The following is a 23,486-nucleotide window of genomic DNA, read 5'->3' on the forward strand; positions in this document are numbered from 1 at the left end:
TTCCAGCATCTTTTTCCACCCCAGAAAATGGTAATAGACTAGTAAATATATACTTGAAGATGACCTGTGAAAGAGGCTATAGATGCATGTATTCTAGGATGAGATAATACTAGTCCAGTTTCTCATGCGAAGTTTCTTATACAAGTTTCTAATAATCTTCATTATTTGGATTCACAATCGAGGTAGAGGCTACAGAAATTGTAAATCAAGATTGGCTTAAATGAGTGTCTCTCAGGTAATCTTCACTGAAGCTCACTTTGAAAACATGCAGACCCTCAGGCAAAGCTCTGGGATCACTGGGAATGAAGGGAAGGTGACACAGGAGTGCAGAGTTCTTTTGAGCATTGTACACTGCTCACGAAGTCAATGAAAGCAATTTCTTCCAAACGACTTAATGATTCATATATTCATATGCAATTTTCTGTTCATAATGAGCATCATTCCCAGAAACTGGGAGTAGAGGGAAGGGACTTTTAATGGCAGATGGCTCCTGTATTCTAAATATATTTTACAGGTGTGTGCAGTCTCATCTTATAGGAAAAATATTCACATTTACTCTAATTTCCAAGTGGTGGGAGAATGAGAATTCTATACATAAATATGATGCCTATCTTTTGGTATTTTTATTCCCATATGATTTACTTATAATTATGAATGTTCACTACTCCACTCCCTTTTCTTACTCATTTGTGTATGTAATTCTCTTATGTGTGAAATGCCTCTTATATTGAATTATATTCAATATTTTAGTTTATATGTAGTTACTGTTTAAATTATATTATTTATACTAGAAGGAAAGTCAAACATGGTACTTATATGGATGGTAGACAAGGCCAGAGAATTATGGTGGTGACTTATATTGGGGTGTCAACTTTCTACTTTCAATTCTCTAGAACTAGACCCCTTCCAGAGCACGTAACAAGCAATAGATAGGATGTAAATTCCACTGTAACTGTTGAATCAATGTACTTGGAAAACCATGCAATGTTTGTAAAGATTTCCCTACGAAATGGGGGAATATGATGAAAAGTGGCTTCCAGCGGCCATTACCATCAACGATATGCCTGATCTTTAAGTTACTTGGTGGACTTTGGTGTAGAAATGGTACCTTAGTGTTAAGGGTATAGAACAAATATCATGAACCAATTTATTTAGAAAGTAAATGAGATGTCAGAATAGTGCCTCCTAGAGGAACATTTTTCTTTTACATCATGTTTTTCTCTATAATGGTATAGGAGACTGACAAAAAATTAGGAAACAGGTTTTGTAATTTTTGGCAGTATTCAGTGAGCCTGAAAAATATTATTAAATCAAAAATAGGATTTCACTTCTTTTTCTTCTGTAAGAATAGAGGAAAACAACATAGTTACTGAATTGGAAAAGGAAGAACACATTTGGGGAAAGCTGACATTGGTTTCCAGACAGGTTATCACAGTGCTTTCAGCTTTGTATTGACAGCAATTTTCTCTTTCCAAGGACATCGAAGAATCAAAACCCTGTGAACCAAATATTGGTAACCACGTAACAAAGCACTTGTGCCTTTGTGTTTTGGAGAAAAAAATAAATATACGCTCTCCTACAGATCCAATTTAATCTGTTCTCCATGATTACAAAAAAAAAAAGCAGATTTAATAGCCACCTACGTTTGAAATGCAAAGTTTGATGAAGCCTTTTTCCTAATGAATAAGCAGAGAAGTATCATTTTCGATCCATCTCACATGGGCATCACAGCATCCTCTTTCTATTTAATCTCTTTAAGTAGAAGGAAAAGGGAGTTCTGAGCAAGCCAGCAGCCATGCTGTGTCTCTCGTGCATGCTGTAGAGGCAGGAGCACTGTCGCGTTGGTCTGGTGCTGTTAACTCACAGTGGTGCTGCCTTTCTTCTTTACCGCTGCCGCCCTCCCTGGATCCCACTGTTTCCCTCTGGGCCTCCTCACTAGCCGTCAGGCAACGTTTGGGTGACCCATGAAGAAATGGAAAATCTTGCAGCTCCAGCGAAAACGGTTAGTCTTTACAGCTCTGTTGAACATGAAGAAAAGTTATTTTGCTGCTATTTGGATGAAAATTTTTTCTACGATAGATGGAAGTAACGGGGTATGTGTACATTAGTGATATGCAATGATCACTGACATTTTTCATTATGGTTTTATTTTATTTTGATATAGTAACTTGGACATTTTTAAAGGAAACAGTGCTAGATTATCATAATGTAGTTAATATCCCAAGTCTATCATATGCAAACAATAATCAATAACAAGTTTTTATTCATTTTCCAACATTGGTAACAAATACCACTTATTGGGCACATTCACAGGTAATACATATTACCAAACCCACTTAAGCACATAATAGAAAAGTTTATAGATTGAAAACTCACTTTTAATAAAATGCCTTAGTTTCTTGTACTTTACCATCTCAGATACAGAGCTTGACCCCTCTTACCTCTCCAAAAAAATGTTCTGTTCATTCGGTATTCAAAATACAGACTTCAAGAAATTCTTGTGACTCTGATTCTAATTGTCCACTTCTAAATATATATATTATATATATATTTATAGTCACTTTTTATTTAAAGTAACAAAGTTGGGCATGGCATGCATTTTATTCTTAACTTTTTAAAAATGTAATACTCTTTCAGGTTTATGCCTATTTTAGAAAAATTGGTTATCTAGTTTATGATGCATGAAAATGCCAGTGTCATATGCTAATTACATTTCTGATTTAGCTTATTGTGTTTGGTTTTTGTCTTTTTTAGTTTTGCTTGTTGTTGGCTGTTGTTGAAATCTATTTGATTACCACAAAGCTTTGTAGAGGAATGCAATTACTTTTTCCACTTCATTAATATACTTCATATAAGATATCTTCATCATACATGTGTGTGGGTACGTGTGTGTATGCAACGCTGACCCATGTGCACATGCTATACCATATAGCCTAGGTGTATAGTAGGCTATACATAGATCATAAAATATTATGATCATAAAATATTTATACACATGTGTGTGTTGTATATTTGTATGTATATGATCAGAAATGTTTATTATAACTCATTACATTTGGAAAATTACATACTTTTAAGAATTAAAGAAAAAGGTTTGTAATTGCCAGGTCAAGTGTATAAAAAAAAAATCTCAAAGGTCATGTGTGTGTATTTAATTAGAATTAATTAGAAACTATGTAGTTGCCCTTGAACTGCTAAATTGATTACTGTGGATCTGAATAAGAATCTGTGTATTTAGCTGCCTATGTCATAATTAACATTTTCAATAGTAATTTTGCTTCTGCTAGAAAAATTGTACTGTATTCATTTGAGATTAATTTATACTTATCTGCTTTATTAATCCTTCCCTGATGCTAACACAGAAGGAATCTGAGGAAGGAAGTTGGGCCCAGGTAGGAAACTCATATGTTTTAAAAGAATTAACATCATCAGCACGCTGTGAGGATATAAATAAGAAACTGTTGTATGCCATAATATCCTCAATCCTCACTTAGCTTAAGATCAGGCTAATATGTATATTTGAACTTATCACGTTTCATTATATATGTCTTTTTAAATCACCTCATTTGCAAAAAAAGATGATTATCATTTCATATCTAACCTCTTTTTAAAGAGAAATTTCCTGTCTTCTTCAAAAGAAGGAACTGTAATTTAAATTTCTCCGAAATTACCCCTGAATGTATTTAATCAGGAATCATTCAAGTTGGATATAAGATGGGGAGGATTAAAAAAAAAAGCGTTATTTGGAATCACATACCTTTAAAGTATAATGGAAAACGTGTGAGGATTAGAGTTGTAGGGACATTGTCAGCATTATGACTGCAAGTCCGAAGTTATTCCCATTTATTGAGATGGCAGTACAAGACAAGCATCTGTACTTTGAAGAAACACGGACGTTTGCAAAGAAGTCGTGCATTTTCAGCATTTCCACATGTTGTATAACTGAAAGAATTACAGTCATGTGCCTCATAATGAGGTTTCAGTCAATAACAGACCCCATATAAACATGGTACATCACAAGCCTACGTATGTAGGCGGCTGTACCATCTAAGTGTGTGTAAGTGCACTCGATGATGGTCACACAACAATGAAATTGCTTAAGGATACATTTCTCAGAACTACCCCTTCATTAGGTGGCCCATGACTGTAATGGATGTTATAGTTAATGTGATTCAAGCATTTGACAATAAGGAGGATTTTGGTATTTATTGCTAGGACCTATATTTAAACATTCAGTAAATTAGGATTGCATTAGGTTTTGATTTGGGTAAGAAAGTCATCATTTTTAAGAACACACAAAAGAAGGGGAGCACATCGATTTTCATGAGAAATATTTGTTATAATTACAATTGTGAATTTGTCATTTGATAAGGACAAATACTGTAAAATTAGTAGAGTAATAATCCTTTTTTTAAATTGCTTTAGAGGTGATGGTTGATTCTGGTTTTCATTTTGACTATTACAAACAGTATTTGGTAAGATCAGTTAGTATTGCTATATTAAAGAATTATGTTATCATTCTTAGGTTTTGATCATGCCCTACTATTTTCCAATGATCCCTATGGAATATGACTGCATGCTTCACTAAATAGCAGTGTCCACACAAAGCTTCAGCATTCTGTCTCTCTAGCCTTGTTCCTTCTTTCTTTATTCATTTACTGAGGTTTTTACATTCACATCAAAATTTGCCATTACACCATAGCAATGGTAGCAGTGAAGGAAATGATAGAGTATTAGCTCACATATTAAAATAAAATAAATTAAACACACCCATCCATATAAAGAATCTTTAAGCTCTGCATTTGTATATATCATTAATTCTAATTTCTTATTAAAAATGCGTATTTGTATATAATGTAATTCCTTTTGAGACTACAAAGTGAATACAGTCGTTTTCTATAGGCAAGTACCTCAATACATATACACAGTTTCACTGTATACCAAAGAAAATCAAATCTTAGAGGCTAAATATTACTTATGCTTTGTTTTCATATATCATAATAATTAAATATTAGTTATAATAATAGGCAGTATCCTCCAATTACCATTTCATTCTATTGGCTAAGAAACTTGACTGCTATAAAACAATTCTAGTGTCCGGTTTTTCTACAGACCCTGGCATATGGAGATATGAACCACGAGTGGATTGGAAATGAATGGCTTCCCAGCCTGGGGTTACCTCAATACAGAAGTTATTTTATGGAATGCTTGGTAGATGCCAGAATGTTAGATCACCTAACAAAAAAGGATCTCCGTGTCCATTTAAAAATGGTGGATAGTTTCCATCGGTAGGTTTTATCCAAAGAATAATTAAAGTAAAACAATAAATAATGTGTATTACTAGAAAAAAAGAGAATATGTGCTATTTGAAACACCCGTGTACATTTACTTGGTAAAATATTTCCTTGCAGCATACTGCAGGGGCTATCTAATAGAGAGCTGTGTGAATATTATGTGCTCAAAGCTTATAATACGATGCATTTATAAAATTATCATGCAGCATAAATGTTTGTTTTCATATTTTTAGGAAACTTCATGTTTGTGATTTGTATCTGTATATGTTTTACATTAGAAAATTATTTATTAAGAATAAAATTAAGTCAGTTTCAATGCTATAAATATAAGTGGGTATAAATTATATAATTTAGTCATATAGTAGAAAAAATTTTAAAAAGAATGCTCTGACAAACACTTTGTGTTCTTGTTTTTTGTATAAATCTTTGAGTATTTATTTGTACACTAATTTTCAAAAAAAAACATAATGAATGGGTTGTGAGACAGCTGTAAGTACACAGATGAATAAAATGCAACTCCTTTTTTCAATTTGTTTACCATCTAGGGTGTGAAAAAAGGCTTGTTATAATACCATGTCATAAATCTTATATTGTAGCCTGCTATCTTTGTAGGTTATGTGAAAAATAGCCAGTTGGATTATGATTGTTTCACATGTAGTTGATTATGATGATAAAGTAATAAATATAAATTAGATGATTTTGGCTTGGGAAACTTAGGTCACAACCTGTCCAATATTTAATTAGGGACTACAATAAAAATGGTATAAAAATCAGATATGATGATGACATAAATTTGGGATCAAAAGATAGTAACTGAGGCTCTTTAATCAAATTTATGGAGTTATTTATTATTTTTTTCTGGATGTTGCAGGTTTAAAAAATTTTGTTAGCTTTTTTCTTTTAATTATTTTTATTATGAAATACACATTTTTTAGAATTAGTTTCAGCTGTACAACACAATGCAATAGTTATACTTTTTACCCCTTGAAGTGACAACCCCCCTCCCCCAATCTGCCACCCCACTTCCCCCAATAGGATACATATCTATTACAATTCCCTTTATGGAGTTAATTTTGAATCTTAATACAGTTATTGACACTGTTGGATTAAATTTGGTAGAGATAAATATAACATCGTTTTTTAAAACTATTAAAATGCTAGATGGAGAAATCCATAGGTTAAAAACAGTTCAAATGAAAAAGAGATATGATTTATAGTTGCCACAAATAACTCAGTTTTGGCTAATGGCTTGACAGGGCATATGTAGATTGTATTTATTGGCAGGCATAATAATAGTCATACCATATGGTGAGATGATAATAAATTTATTAATTTATGGATATTAAACTGTTACTTAAATTAAAGTGGTAAAACTCTGGTGGAAAGGTTGAAGAAATTAAAGGCATTTGGCTTGGATATGGAAGATTTCAAATAAGTTTTCCTATGTTTTAATAAAATTACATCATGGAAGAATAAGATTTGTTCTGTTGAACATGTATTTTTCTAGTTCAATAGGTGTGGATACTAAGGTGATGGATTTATGTTCAATAGAAAAAACAACTTTGTATCACTCTGAATTGCCCTTATAGCATATACATTGTTAAGTAGTGAGTTTCCTGTCACTAAATATTTAGGCCCTCAATTTTTGTGTGATTGAATTAGACTTTCGAATTCTAGAATTTTTGACACACTTATGCTTTATCCAATTCTTCTAAATATAATGTCACTCACTTTATTATTTAATTAGAATTATATCATTATTATATACTTTATTATTATATTATTATTATATACTTTATTATTATAGTAGAAATGATTATTAAAATGATCACGTTTTCTTTTTTAAAAAATAAAAATTGCTCCAATAACAGGGTTCTTACTGGTTCTGGGAATGGCACAAGTTTCATCTTCTATGTTTAGCTCTGACTTACAGCAGGGAGTACCTGACTGCATACTGCATCTCATTGTCTTTACTGCTCATTTTCCATCTGACAGACAGTATTGTGGTGACATATATCCTCTTCATAGCACAATTTTACATTACATGCAAAAACTTGGCAGAAATTTGCCAAGAGCCATTGATTTAACCTCAAGATGCCTAACGTCTATGATGTTTATGAGAGCCACGTTATCTGGTATCCCACTGAATTAGTTTGCTGGGGCTGCCATCACAAAATACCATAGACTGGGTGGCTTAAACAACAGATATTTATTTTCTCACAGTTCTGGAATCATGAAATCCAAGATCAAGGTGCCAGCAGGACTGGTTCCTTCCTGCTTGCAGATAGCCACCTTCCTGTGCTGTTTTTTCTCCTGTGTGTGTACTTCCCTGGTTTCTTTCTGTCTGTCCAGGTTCCCTCTTCTTATGAGGACACCAGTCAGGCTGGATTAAGGCCCCCCCCCCAATGACCTTATTTTCATTTAACTATATTTTTTAAGACCCTACCTTCCAATACAGTCACATTCTGAAGTACCGGATGTTAAGATTAAAACATATGAATTTGGGGAAATATAATTCAGCCCACAACACCCACTTAAAGCCGACTTCTTTTCATTTTCCTCTGATTCTGAAATATTTGAGTTCAACACTGTCTTTATTAAAGTTCTGGGCTTAGAATTACACCCAATGCTCAGGAATAACCTGGCCAGTGTGTGTGTCTAAATTTGTGTATATTTCTAAACACGAATGATCAATGATCTTTACTGTCGAAGCCTAGAGAGTCTGTTTTTCTATTACACTCTTCCACATCCTTTATGTATAATATCACCAAGACTTCTTCTTTCTTCTCTTTGAACATCTCTCGTTTCTGGATTTTCTTTGCATGCTCATGGCAGTTGTCCTTATTGTGGCCATTATTTTGGCAGCATTGACATCTTACTTGATTTCCTGTCTCCTAGGATCACCTATTTTCCCTATCACCTATTTTGCTATCAGATTATTGTTTCCTAAACCCAACATTTTTGTTGTCTTCTGTCCTCCTGTGAAAATTGCCCAATAATTCTCTATCTCCTGGATGTATTCCACACTTCCACTGAATGCAAGGCTCCCTTAGTATGACTCCACTCTGTATAGGTAATTGTATTCCTCCTGACGTCCTAGCATGGATTTCAATACTAGAGAGCTTGTCTCACCATCACCACACATTTAAACGTTCAGCTGCACCCCATATTCATGATGCTCCGTTGTCTTTAATAACCCTTTCTTTGCACCTGATTCTTTAAGGATCAGTCAATTGTCTTCTCTTCCACAATATCCTTTCCAGAGTTTCAATGTCTGCCGATGTGTTCCTTTCACATACTTCTGTATCTCTTAGAGTTGGTGGCTGTTCATTTTGGTATTTGTTTCTCAATGTTACTACCTACTCATGTTTTTATATTATTGTTCTCATCATCTTTAAAAGACAGTTTCCATTTCTTATACATTTCTTCCTGTCTCCATTATAAGGCCCCTTTAAATTCTTTTCAGATGAATAAAATGTTCATTTGTCTGCAAATAATGTCAGACTAGCTTAATGAAAGACAAAGGAATATGGATGAACAACATAATACATGATTATTTTCAAGGCTTTGCTGTTCTCAATTTGCAATTCTTTTCTTTTTTTACTCTTTAAAAACACTGTGTGCTTAGTTAGAATAAATATAATTTTATTTTCCTCCAACAATAAAGTATGTAATTACAAATGTAATTTATGAACCTGTTGCCCTAATTGCATAAGGAACTAACCTGTTGACTATGCTTAATCAAAGAACATTCTTTACCTGCTGATTAAATTCAATGTGTTTTTTTTTCTTTAAAATAAAATCACAGAACAAGTTTACAGTATGGAATCATGTGCTTAAAAAGGCTGAATTATGACAGAAAAGAACTAGAAAGAAGGCGAGAAGCAAGCCAACATGAAATAAAAGGTAATATGTCTTTCTTTCATATCAAATGCCTTTTTTCTCGTTTGTTTTTTTTTAGCTTTCTCTTTTATGAACCTAAAGTGCTGTATGTGTTACAGTGATCATTAATTAATGAAAATATCTGGCTAGAATAGTGTCATCATTATTTCTTTTTCATTACTTTTCTGATTAAAATCCAGAAAAAAATATTATCACTTTACAAGATAAATATCTCATTTGGGGTATATTCTTGACTTTTTACATTGAGATTTATTCCTCGGAACCTTTTAATTATACATTCTTTTTGTTCTAAAGATGCCTCCATGTAGATATTTTTGTCGAACTTTTAATAGAACACACTCATGATTCAGAGAAACATGGTACATAATTTATTTCTGGTAGTTCATCTTTGGCTATATCATTTGAGTTTATTTCAATGCCCAGAAATTTTATTTTTATAACACAGCTATAGAAATTATACAGGAATTTTATATAGACGTTACATAGGGATTTTACCCCTATAAATTATACTAGTCCATTGGTAATTTTAGCTAGGAATGATTTTAGAAGCATTGCTAACTGCTGAAACTATTATGTGTACAAAAATGTTTGATTTGAATGATAAGAAAAGATACTCCCTATTACAGATTTATTATAAAAGTACTGTATTTAATAATTAACCCTCAAAATGTTGAGAAGTACCTTAATAAACAGGGGAAGGAACTGTATTAAAGAATAATAATTAGAGCCTATCCTTGTTAGAGACCACTTTATTTTTCTTGTTGTTAAAAGAAAATTAATTGTTGTGTATAAGATGTAAGTATCTGCCGGCATTTTTTTGCTAAAAATCATCTGTCCATTTCTAAATGTCCATTTATATTTTTTAAAGGAAAAAAGAGCTCATTAAGAGAAATATAACCAAATATTTTTGAGGAAAATTTTGAATACAAGCAAAATAAACTACTTAGTTACATTTCTGTTTGCTGTTTCCTAGCAATTGATATGTGGGAAGCATTTCATCTAAGTCAATAGATGTCTGTACAGTCATTGTTCAAAGTTAGGCTAATGTCTCTGTTTTCAGCTTCACTTTCTTTGGGTCTTACTTTAGATATGAAAATAGTATATATTACATATTACCCTTTCCCCTTGTTTAAGCTTAACACTGTTTTATTCTTTTTTTAAGAAAAAGATTTTACTGGGGAATTGGGGGAGGGGAACAGCGTTGGGGAATCGGGGAAGGGAAACAGACAAGTTGCTGTCCTTTTGTTCTTCAGTCTAGTTGTGGAGGACGTCGCTTCACTGGCCCATGTTGGTATGATCATTGCGCTCTTCCCGGGTGAGGCAGTCACTTGCCGGCCACTGGTCCGCTGCTCACGGAGGCTCATGGTAGCTCACGAAAGCACATGCCAGCTTCCAGCCAGCCCCGCTGCAGCCTACGCCGTCGCCAGGGACTCGTGGCAGCCCAGCTCCAGGTCGAGCTGTTGTTCACCATCTTAGCTGTAGAGGGCACAGCGTTCACTGGCCCTCATGTGGGATCCAAACTGGGGCCCTGCTGCTCAGAGCTGGCGTCCCAAGCCAACTCAACCAACGTGCCACTCAGCCGGCCCTGTTTTGTTCTTTAAGATCATCTGTCTTAGACTTCTATAATTTTCATTTGTGATAAACAATGTCAGAAATTACTTTTATCTTTGGCATTTCTTGGACAGTACATTAGTTCTAGCAGAATGGGCTTGAATGCATATGAAGATGATTGCTTAAGAATATTTTTCTATATGTGATTCATTGGAGAGTAGATAGACATGGATTTTTTATAATACTTCATTTGACTCATTACTGAAGAGCAAGAAAGTGTTTTTCCATTATCAAAATTGAGCTGTTTGATTTTACTTTAATTCGGGGCCCCCAAAAATTACAAGTTGTTTTCAGTGCATTGCTGTTCAGTTCAATTGAAATTTGGAAACTAATTGGCCAAAGAAAGACCCCAGAAGGAAGTCTGTGCTTGACCTAACAAAAGAAGTTTTAGCACACAAATAGATTTTTCCAGTGGGATACCACTTTCTAGTTTTCTTTCTGAAGTAGTTTTTCCAATTAGATTTCATCGTGCTTAATTTTACCACATGGAATGTGTCATATATAGATATAAAAGAGAGGAATTATCTATTTGGCCCTCCATCAAATATTGTACTAGTATTTGGCAGTTGCTGGTTAGTGTGTAGCCCGGAGAAAAAGCTACCATCATTCGCTATGTTTAAACACAGACAACTCCATATGCTAAGTAGCTGTGAGTGGGATCATAAATAGCCCTTATTTTCTATAACTAATCTGATGACATTTACAGAAATAACTCTTGACTGTGACTAGGGGTCTCTGTTATTATCTGAAGTGTTAATTAACCTTGACCTTAATAAACAGCTTTCTGAAGTGAACAGACCATGTAAATATCAAGAATGTACTAACATTTCATTTGTTGCTAGGAAACAGTCAACACTGATCTCTAGCCATTTATTGTTTAGGTCAAGGGTCTCTCTACATAGCTTTAAAGCCAGGGCATAAATTTTGCTTGAAACAGATTTATAGAAAGAGACCTTATTTACAAAATGAAGAAAAAAAGATATGTTAGCATTCTGAAAAAAATGTTGTACTTAGTGAAAACAACTAAATAACTGTTGCTGTCAGCCATACCTACCTACCCGACTTTTGAAGTGCAAGTATGCTGTAACCAAGAGTTAAAAATAATCAGTTGAGGGCCAGCCAAAAGGCGCATTGGTCAGGAGTTGGCTTGGGACGCCAGCTCTGAGCAGCAGGGCCCTGGTTCAGATCCCACATGAGAGCCAGTGATTCTGCGTCCTCTACAGCTAAGATGGTGAACAACAGCTCGACCTGGAGCTGGGCTGCCATGAGTTGTGGCGACAGCGTAGGCTACAGTGGTGCTGCAGTGGGCTGCTATAAGCTACTGTGAGCAGCTGGCAGCCAGCGTGAGCTGCCAGGAGCTGCTGTGAGCAGCCATCCAATGGCCGGTGACCCATCTGCCTCAGCCGGGAAGAGTGCAATCATCACAAGACCAACATGAGCCAGTGAAATTATGTCCTCCACAACTAGATTGAAGAACAAAAGGACAGCAACTTGTCTGTTCCCCTTCCCCAATTCCCCAATGCTGCTCCCTCCCCGAATTCCCCAATAAAATCTTTTAAAAAATAAATTAAAAAATGTAATCAGTTGCTATCAACAGAAGCTGATTAATATATCCAGATATAATACTAACCAACTTAAATCCTATTTTTTGAGGTCTAACACCTCCATGGAACAATCTAGTGAAAACTCAGAGGAAAATGTATACTTCAAGTCCGACCCAGGGACACCTAGTGAATATATAATATAAAATTTCCAGATATAGTAAAGATCATTATGGAAGTCATATGCTTTGCTGAAGACATAGAGAAAGAAAGATCCAAAATGAGAGAGAGAGACAGAGAGAGAGAGACAGAGAGAGAAAGAAATTTTCCTGCTTTCTAAAGAAATTCATTCTGCTTTGGCTGGAGTAGGAAATATTAATAAGATTTTGGGAAGTTGGCATTTTGAGTCTTTCCTCACATGTTTCTCATTAAGTCCAATGAGACTTAGGACCTTTTTTTTGAAATAAGATTGTTCAAGTCACAATAGGGATTAAGTAGAGAGATGTGAAGCAGATAAAGCTTCCAAGGTTAATATACCAATGTTTTACCATTGTGGATTGGTAGAGACAAAAAGGGTACAAGCTAACCTGCGGAACTACTACTGACTACAAACTTCTTGTGACTATAAGGGAATACACTGAATCAGACCAGTCTTCAATAAGAACATGTAAAAGGCTAGGTGAATCAATAAACAGTTGTTTGAAGATAGTAGAAAGTAACTGAGACACCTATGACGTTAAAGGCTAAGATCCTGGAAAAAAAGAGAAATGCGCTGAGGGAAGCCTGTCATTTTCTACTGCTTTTCCCTGTCTCAGAGCAAGGGAAGGAAAATTGTAATTTAGAAGCACCAAAGCTGCCGGGCCTTGAGGAACCAAGATCCTGGAGAAAAAGGAAATAAGTAAGCTGGCATTGTACACAACTTTCCTCTGGAGACATTTTCAATCATAAAGTCTGGGAATCAATTAAAAAAAAATCAGGCGTGTAAAATACTGGGGCAAAATGAGGAAAACCAAGAAGAAAATAATAGAAACACCCACAGGTGAACCTGAGTCATTTCATTTTTAAGTCTTGGACTTTGAAACAATTGTGATTAATCTGTTAAGAAAATAAGTGACAAATTAGAAAAATTTAATATATAGCTAGAATCAATATGTTAAAAATGGTCAAATGGAATTTTAAAGAAGCAGAAAGTTTGAACCTGAAATTAAGAACTTGATAGGTGGTTTAACAGTAAAAGAGAAGATTTGTGAAAAGAAGACAAATCACTTGAAAATATATGGCCTGAAACATAGAAAGAAGTAACAGGATGAATGATACAAAACAGATCATTAGAGACATATTGGACGTATTGAGGAGTCTAGTATAGATATAATTGGAGTCCCAGAAAGAGAAGTAAGAGAAAATAAGGAAGAAACAATATTTGAAAAGATAAATCGAACCCACAATTTAAAAAAATCTCATGAAGAAAATGTCATGTCTGGATGAGTTCATCATTGAATTCTTCCAAATATTCGAAGAAAAGAATAACACAAATCTCATACAGATTCTTTCAGGGGTTAGAAAAAGAAAATACTTCCACCCTCATTTTATGAGACTAGCGTAACCTTGGTAGCAATAACTAATAAGGACACTAAAAAAGGATAATTCAGACAAACAGAATACAGGAATAGGTAAAAGGACGATACCTCATGACAAGGGTGGCTTAATTCCTGGAGTTTTAAGGTTAACATTTGATAATTCGATCAATGTAATTGACCAAATTAACACCATAAAGAAGAAAATATCATCAAAGTTTTCTGAAACTAAGAAAGCAAATTTATTAAAATTCAATACCTTAGCAAATCAAAACAGCAAGGGATTTCTTTAATCTGATCATGAGTAGCTACTAAAATTGTATAAACATCTGACCGAATATTACTATATTGAGAGCTTTACCACCACTTTTATTCAAGATTAAACTAGAAGTCTAATCAGTTCAATAAGAAAAGTAATTTTTTAAAAAAGATATAAAGATTAGAAAGGCTATAGAGAAAAATCTAAATTATCTAATTATATGCAATTTGAATTAATATGTGATTTAGCAAGGTCTATAGATAAAAATTTAATATGACTAAAAAGAAATGTGCTATCAAACCATGAAAAGACATAGAGGAACCTTAAGTGCATATTACTAATTGAAATAAGCCAATATAAAAGTGTACATTATATGATTCCAACTATATGGTATTCTGGAAAAGGTAAAACTATGGAGACAGTGAAAAGATCAGTGGTTGCCTGCAGTTAGAGGGGAGAGAAGTATGAATAGACATAGCACAGGAGATTTCTAGAGCAGTGAAAATATTCTATGTGATACTGTACTGATGGAACCATGCCATTATACATTTGTCAAAACGCATAAAATGTACAACACCAAGAGTGGACCCCAGTATTAATTGTGAACTTTGGTCTCAATGCAGATTCATTGATTGTAACAAATGTCCCCTTCTGGTGAGGGATTTTTATAATCGGGGAGGCTGTGCATTTATGGAGACCATGGGGCATATAGGAACTTTTCCCATTCTGCTCATTTTTGCTATGAACTAAAAATACTGTTAAAATAAAGCTACTTTAAAATTTCAATAGAAAAATTCACTATATTTCTACTATACAAGATAGTAACAACAAATATAATAGGACAATCAAACATCAAATCAAATGAAAGATTTATGAGACTCCTATACAGAAATTAAAGCAAGTTATTGAGGGAAATTAAATAAAACATTAAAATTAATCTCTGGACTCAATGCAGTCTTTCCTAATTATTAAATTTATTGGGGTGACATTGGTTAGTAAAATATAGGTTTCAAGTGTACAATTCTATAATACATCATCTATAGATTGTACTGTGTGTTCACCACCCAGTCAGTTCTCCTTTCATTACCATATATTTGACCCCCTTTTCCCTCTTGTATTCAATTTAATCTTAATAAAAAACCCAGTTGGGTGGTGGGGGGAGTTGTAAATTAACTATATCAGGTTTTAAAATATATATTGAAAGGCTGGCCAAGTGGCTCAGTTGGTTAAGAGCTCACTCGAGTGCAAGCTCTGAGCAACAGAGTCCCTGGTTCGATTCACGGCCCAAGCTGAGCTGCTGCTAAGCTGCCAACAGGTAGATGGCTCAGCTAAAAAAAAAAGTGTGTATATATATATATATATATATATATATATAAATATATATAAAATATATATATATATTAAAAACAGACTCAAACTTATATGAACACTAAATTTATGACATAGGTGACAATGTAGTGATCTTTTCAATATACAGTGCTGAGTCAATTGGATATTAACATTTTTATTTAAGGAGTGTTCACCCTGCCTCCTGCTGTATGAACATTAATTCAAAGTGAAATATAGATTTAAATATGAAAAGTAAAAAATCGAATGAAATGGAATACAATAAAGCTTCTAAAGTTTAACAGAGAAATACCTTCATATTCATTTGAAATGGGCAAATATTTCTTACGCACGATACAAAAATGCATTAACAAAGGAATCATATTAAAAATACCGATATTACTCTGACAAGTAAATAAGAAAAGGACAGACATTTAAAAATGGGCAAAAGACACTATAGGAACTTCATAAAAGAGGATTTCCAAATGGCCAATAAATATATATGAATAAATATATATGAAACTGCTTAACGAGTAGATATCAGGGAGTTACAGATCAAAACTACAATGAGATAGCACAGGCATAGTTTGCTAGGGCAGAAATCTACTGTGTCACAATTCTGGAGGCCAGGTCAGGGCGTCAGCAGCGCCAGTTCCTTCTGGGCCATGAGGAAGAAATCAGGTTCCCGCCTCTTCCCTGCCCTCTGCTGGTGGTCCTTGAATTATAGCGAGGCACCAGCATCTCAGCTCTCATCTTCACATGGCGTCCCCCTGCTGTACATATCTTATTTCCAAATTTCCCCTTTTAAGAGGGAAACCAGTCATACTCGATTAGGACCCATTCTAATAATTTCAGTTTAACTTGATTAGTTTTATAAAAACTGTATCTCCAAATGAGAGTACAATCTGAGGTACTGGAATTAGGACTTCAGCATATGGATTTTGCGGGGACACAATTCAACCTGTAATGACACGAATTTATCGTAATGGCTAAAAATTAGCAAGTAAAACAAAACAAATGAAAATTACAAAGTTTTGGTAAAAATGCAACTTTTCATACACTGCTACTGGAGGTTTAAATTGTGAGAGTGGAATTTATTTAGCAATATCTGCTAATATTAAATGTATGTATAAAACATGACTTACTGATTCTATTCTTTGTTATTTACTCAACAGCAATACTTACGTTCAAGGCAGCACTGTCCTTATGATAACCCACAGTGGAATCCACCCAAATGTCCATCAACAGTAGAACGGCTAAATTGTAGCATAATGAAATAATGGAATACTAAATAGCAATGAAAAGCCTGCTGTTTTTCATAGAAAAATCTGTCGTGAGAATAGTCATTATATTCATTATTGCTGGGGTGAAGATAGTGACTGAGAAAGGACTTCTGTGGGGTTGAAGCATCACTTTATTGTTTTATAGCATTATAACAAGAAAACCTAACTTAGTTATAAATTAATGCATTAGGACAAATTAGTAATGGTTTTGCAAAACTTAATGTATAAATACTCTTCCCCCCCAAAAATAAAATACTACCCTGAGTTTTGCAAATAATTTAAATGAGAAAAAATAAACAGTTGGAGCCGAAGAATATTTCCCAAAGTATTTTTTATACTTTTTCTGAAAAAGGTATAAATTTCATTCATTCAGAAAAACAAATAATAGAGAAACTTACTGTAAAAGTAAATTATGAGTTTCATTTCCCTTTCTATAGGATTGGAAAAAAATGTTTTAATTTTTTTCTAATTTCCCCTTAGTTTCCTTAAAATTATTCCTTTCTATGGAATATTCTGGCCCTTTTGACTATTTTATTGGTTGTTATGTAGTATCCCATCAACTCATGATGGAAAGAGATGGAAAAAAATGTTAAAATACACTTTGATATGTTTTGGTCTTAGAAAGACATATATGATACTTTTCTCTAAAAGTTTTAGTTTCAGAAAATAAAGTTCACCGTTTTTTGAGCCTCAATAAAATACTGCTTTTCAATTTAAAGGGGAAAACAACTTGTGACTTGACTTGAGTGCTTGATTGTTACATTAGTATGTGATTAAAAATAATGAATTGACAAAATATTAGGGAAGTATCCACTATTTAGTCCTTTTCTGTCTTACTGTTATGGTCTCTGATTTATTGCTTTGGGTGAAAAGCCTCTTCTAGTTTATATGCAGCATTTAAATAGTCATTAAAAACATTGATGAAAACCTTTATTAGATTCTCGTTTTTGCTTTATTGTGTATAAAGACACAAATAAGAACTGACCCCATCTGGTGGCCAAAAAATTGAACTTCAGGCCGACCCCTAGAGCTTTAGCATGAAAACAAGAAACACTTTGAGACATTGTGTTCCATGTACTGGGAGTACTTCCATTTCAGTGATAACAAACACTTAAAATGACAACGTTTTTCTAAGCTAAAAATAGAAAAGGTTAGTTATTAGAACATTCACTACACGGGGGGCAGGTGCATTGAGGAGGGGATAAAGAAATTAACTAAGTGCTGACCTAGCCGGATGCGTGCCCATGGCTCCTTTCAGCCAGTGGTTTTGTTTATTATGCAAAATTCTGCAGCCTAAAATGATGTGCCTTTTTTCTAGATGTGTTGGTGTGGAGCAATGACCGAGTTATTCGCTGGATCCAAGCAATTGGACTTCGAGAATATGCAAATAACATCCTTGAGAGCGGAGTGCATGGCTCCCTGATAGCCCTGGATGAGAACTTTGACTACAGCAGTTTAGCTTTGTTACTGCAGATCCCAACACAGAACACCCAGGCAAGCCCCTCTGTGCTGTAGCTGCACCGTGTCCTAGTTTATGTAATGACAAGCTAAACTTTTAGCGGAAAAAAAAAAGTTGTGTGTTCACGATTCCTAATGAGAGTTAGTTCAAACTTTGAAATATGTCGCTGGGGCTTTAATTCCAAGCTCCTGGATTTCTAGCCAAAATAAAGTCATATAATTAAGCAGGAAGGGATTTAGAGGTTATGCGGTCCAACCTACCACCTGAATGCCAGATTCCCCAAAACAATATCCTGACAGATGGCCCTCAGTTTCTGCCTCTCTGAGAGGCAGTCGTTTCTGTTTACCTGTCTGAATTATATAGACGCTGAGCCCTGGGGAAGCCATTGATTCCCAAATCTGGATAATTGTTTGAATCACCAGAGTCCCTTAAAATTTTAAAATAAAACCTGCAGTCTACATCACAGGCCTAAGAAATCGGGCACCAGGAGGTAGGGCCCAAGAATCCTAATTATCTAAAGCTTCCCCAAATGGTAACCATTGACCAGGCTTGAGAACCAACTGGATAGGCAGTCTAACTTCACTTTTTATTTTGTTTATTTCAAAGTTTATAGAAAATATTCAACTTAAATAAAGTAGGAAAAGGAGGTCCAAGCCCTGACCTCTGACATTTATGGGAGGCTATTTCTCTGCCGTCCGCGGACAAAAGAAAAGTGTCCTACCTTGAATTTATAGCTAAACCTACAATGGCTTGGAGATATGGAGGACTAATCTTAAGACCCCATAAATAAAACTGGGTTTGTAATGTTTTGTCAGATAAATATAATTGCTATGCTTTGTTTTTTGTTTCTTTTAAATTAAATATGGCTTCAGCGATGGTGACTGTTATTTGATGTCAACAGGCTCGGCAGATCCTTGAAAGGGAATACAATAACCTTCTGGCTCTGGGAACTGAACGGCGACTGGACGAAGTAAGTCCCTGTCAGCATCACTCAGAAAGGCCTTAGAGTACAAGGAAAATGGCTCTCAAGAAATAGTGCTCAAAAGTTAATCAGATGCTTATTCTCTTGATACAATCTAGCATTTCCCCCGGTACTGTTCTTAAATATTAAATTGTATTACTCATTTGATTTTTGAAATAACTTTACGAGTTCATAAATATTATCGTATCACCAGTTGGTAACACTAAGAAGTAATTTGAACACAGGCTTTTTTCATGAGCTGTGAATGCAAAAATGATATTGAGCGCATTTTTAAATTACAAGCTATGATAACAGTAATCCTGATAAATTCCTCTTTTTAATAAGGAATGTTCTTATTTCTTAAATATCAGTATATCTTCACAGGAAGTTTTAGGATATTAAAATGAAGAGGAAACTTGCTTTCAATAAATGGGAACTTTTCATTATTTTAGATAGCAATATTGAGTTTTCCTTAGAAACATGCATAACATTTTAACAGTCATAGGGTTTGGAAGCTTTCCTGAATGTAAGAAGCCCTGTACCTAATATATGCATGTTTAAGTGGCTGGGACATTAATAAACATGTACGTAGCCTCCTGAGATGAAGAGATCCAAGGACATTAGAAACTCTGTGCCTGAATAGACATTGGATTTTGTAACAGTCCTTCTGAGGTTTTTACAGGGTCTTTTTGGAAGAAGTAGAAAGGAAACCTGAGTATGAAGTGGAAAATACAGAGATGCATAATTTTGTCTTGCAAGATGCAGGTGTTCCTTGGCAATAAAGAAGTTGATTAAAATAGTTTTGTAAATGAACCTAGCAAATCCTAAAATGAGGCAATAACCCCACATTCAGATGGGCCCAGCAGGTGATCTTAGTATAATATTATGAAACCCAAGCTGTCCTTTGTGGAGGATACTATCACAGATAAGCGCTAAGTCTTGACCTCAGCTAACTTCCTATGAACTCATACTCCTGTCCAATCAGGATAATGGTTAATATTTTTAAAAACTACAGTCACTATTTAACTGATTTTAATTTTATAACTTGTTTGATAATCTTTTTAATCTTTATCCTTAATAGCTGAATCAAAAAGGTAGTCTACATAAACCCATACACACTTTTGAATCAAATATTCTCCTTACTTAAAAGTTGCAAAAGGAATTTTAATAAAAATTATTAACAATCTGTCACATTGCTACACTCTAAAATGCAAATTGATCCAAAGGAGCTATCCAGGTGGAGATGCAAGCCTCTGTGAGTTAGTGTTGCTTCCTGAAAGTAAAAAACAGCAGAAGGGTCTAAATCGGATGTGACTATCTGCCTTTAAAATATGCTGTCTTATTTACTTATCATTAAAAACACAGCAAATTATTTTATCATTCCAACCCTCTACTCTCCTTTGTCCTAATTTTTTTATTTCTTTGCTTTTGTTTTTTGAGCATGAACAAAAATAGCTAAGCAACCTGCCCAGAGTGGACTTGTTTTGGGGGCTGATCACATTCAGATTCCACTGAAATATATGAGAAATGTTCATGTGTTTATCCAGACTTTTACTTCAGTGAAGAGGATATCTGTTAACCTCACCTCATGGAAAGTTTTCCCCATGATGTTGCTGCTTTATAGTTCCCATTAACTTTCTGCAGTAACACTGATGCAGAAGGAATCATGATTTAAATTCTCTTCGTACTGCCTTGCTTTTGAGCCCTTAACTCATACCTTATAGGAATTGTATATTCCTATAGTGTAAAGTAATGAACTAAAGAATATTTATGTTTATGCCACAAATGCTCCAAAATTCAAGGAGTCAGAGAGGCCACAATTGTGAAATCCTGCTTTGTTTCTGCATTGATAAACATTTGGAGACCTAGGGCCGCGTAAACCTCAATAGTTGAGAAGAAGAGTAGTAGACATTTTGTAAACTGCAAAATGTCTACCAAATCTCAACAAAATTCAGATAGTGATAATAAAGAATCTAAAAGAACAGTGTACAGATGTAATTATGTAAATGATTATACTTTTCCCAGATTGATCTTGAATGTTACTTATTTAAATTAGCAGGCTATAATGAAGAATCCCCTATAGTGTTACTTATTTATAGCAGTGATAATGTGAGCTGATGGTGGCGGTGGCACAAGACCATCCTCCCTTACATGGCCGTGGCCACCGTGGGCATACTGGAGGCGTCCTAGGCCACTGTGCCCCTTTGTCAGCTCTATTGCCAGATACTGGCCTTGGAGGATCAGTAGTAGCAGGTCATGCATCAGACAAGATTGAAAACACGGTGCCTGTTCAGGATTGCATCATTAGTCACCTCAAATACAGATGGGCTTGAAAGTCTCCAGTGGAACTTGAGACTTCAGCCAACAGAAATACTCGTATGTTGCTTCTGTTGTGAAGAGCAAAGGCTTAGTTCACAAGAGGAAGTAGATATGCCAGTGTTTTTCTATATTGATCTTGAAGTTGCTGAAGATCCAAAAATGGCAAATGTTGATCTCATGACCCTTTCTTATACTTTTTTTTTGAAGCAAAGCAGGGGCACAAGTTGCCAGTTCCAGGTTATAGTTGAAGTCAGCAACTAAGTTCTCCTTCAAATTTGTGATTTTTGAAAAGTCATGTATCTTGTCATCTCAGAAGAGAGACATTCTACAATAATATATTCCATTCTATTTTATGACTTCAATTTTAAATGTTATGTGCTGATTTTTCCCCAGCTAACTTACCCTGCTTCAAATTAAAAGGAGAAATTCAGCTTTTTATCATAAGAAATCCATATGCCTATTTAGAATGTATGACTGTTCAAAAAGATACTTACAATTTGTTAAGAAGTAGTAAAAGAAACTGCTTTGTTTCTTATGTACCGGGGGTGCCAAAAAAATGTATACAGGTGGACACTTTGGTCAATGTTGTTCAAGCAGTAGTTTGCCGTAATCAGAAGTGTCTGGACACTGATGGTAACCTCTTTGAGCACCTCTTGTAATTGCAGAAGTCAAATGTGACTTGTATTCATCTTCTGTCATTGGTATATAATATTATAATTTTAATAGTTTTCCTTTCTTAAAATGTTGTATACGTTTTTCTGGCACCCTTTGTATATATAGGCGTGGACTTGATGGTTATTAACATTTCATACTGGTAGCAATGATTTATTTTTTTTTATGCCCAGGTGTCTTAGGTTCTAGAACTTCTGACCATTTTTATTATTTCTAAAACAGTTGGTTCCTACTTTCTTTCATTGTGACAGTCACTTTTGAAAGCTCAGAATGGAAGAGGAATCACTAAGTCCTTATAGTTTTCCCACAGATTACATTCTGGTTTCAAATGTGACTGTGTTTTTCCTTTAAGATCTGGGGCAATTTACATTCAAAGTACTGAATAATTATTTTGAAATTTCGATATCATGAAAATGAAATAAAATGCATAAGCATCTTTCTAAGCTTCTAGCATTTCTTATGATAATTCCAAGTCCCTGAATGTTAAAAGGTAAGTGTGGAATTGTGAAGATTACTGATATCAGAAGTTCTTCAATGAACAAACTCTGTAAAAAAGATGTATTAAATTGTTTGACAGTAATTTATTTTTCATTGTAATTTGTGACATAACACATACAAAATTTATTCTGAATGTTTTCCAGGATTATTTGTTCCAAATAGAAATACTAAATTGCAGTAAAAAGAAAAAAGAGATAACATTCAGTGTTAGAAAGTATCGTATTTAAAAACAACTCAATGTAGAGTCCAGTGACCTCTTCAGGACACGTGAAATATAAACTTACAATATCAAGGTTTTCATAATTCATAATTCTAAATAAGAATATTATTTATAAAGAAGTGCACATTGACTTTTACATTTAATTTAGTTAAATGAAGGCACCCAATATTCTTCCTGAATGATATATTTAATTTCTCACATTTCATACTTACATCTATTCAGAATTATTTTGTAATAAAATAATCTTCATCTAAAAAACTGATAAGATCTATGTGGAATGATGAATACTTTCCTTAGAATTAGGTACAAAGAACACTGTTGCTATACTAATAAGTGCTGTATTACATATTACTGCTTACCAATTTAGAGACAGTAACAATATCTGTACAGGTACTTTTTATAAGCACAGAGAGGGAAAAAATTATATCATTAATATAGAATAGAATCAGTAACCAGAATTACATTTATAAAACAGCAATCAGAGTTACATTATGTTTTTAGTGACAGCTAAAAGACACATGTATTTATCAAAAAGATGGAGTCCAGACTGCACAGGTTTTTCAACA

The 23,486-nt window shown here is 34.3% G+C and overlaps 1 protein-coding gene across 1 annotated transcript in view; it reads left to right on the plus strand.

Moving 5' to 3' along the window:
- Positions 1-23,486, plus strand: part of LOC109376336 (liprin-alpha-2) — a 138,378-nt gene that overhangs the window by 109,611 nt on the left and 5,281 nt on the right. The window contains exons 13-18 of the mRNA XM_019632233.1: positions 1,940-2,002; positions 3,363-3,392; positions 5,095-5,288; positions 9,103-9,200; positions 18,110-18,285; positions 19,152-19,220. Coding sequence (XP_019487778.1) covers positions 1,940-2,002; positions 3,363-3,392; positions 5,095-5,288; positions 9,103-9,200; positions 18,110-18,285; positions 19,152-19,220 — 630 coding nt within the window. The remainder of the gene's footprint in view (positions 1-1,939; positions 2,003-3,362; positions 3,393-5,094; positions 5,289-9,102; positions 9,201-18,109; positions 18,286-19,151; positions 19,221-23,486) is intronic.

The sequence above is a fragment of the Hipposideros armiger genome, unplaced genomic scaffold (genome assembly GCF_001890085.2).
Source record: "Hipposideros armiger isolate ML-2016 unplaced genomic scaffold, ASM189008v1 scaffold_1102, whole genome shotgun sequence".
Lineage (NCBI taxonomy): Eukaryota > Metazoa > Chordata > Mammalia > Chiroptera > Hipposideridae > Hipposideros > Hipposideros armiger.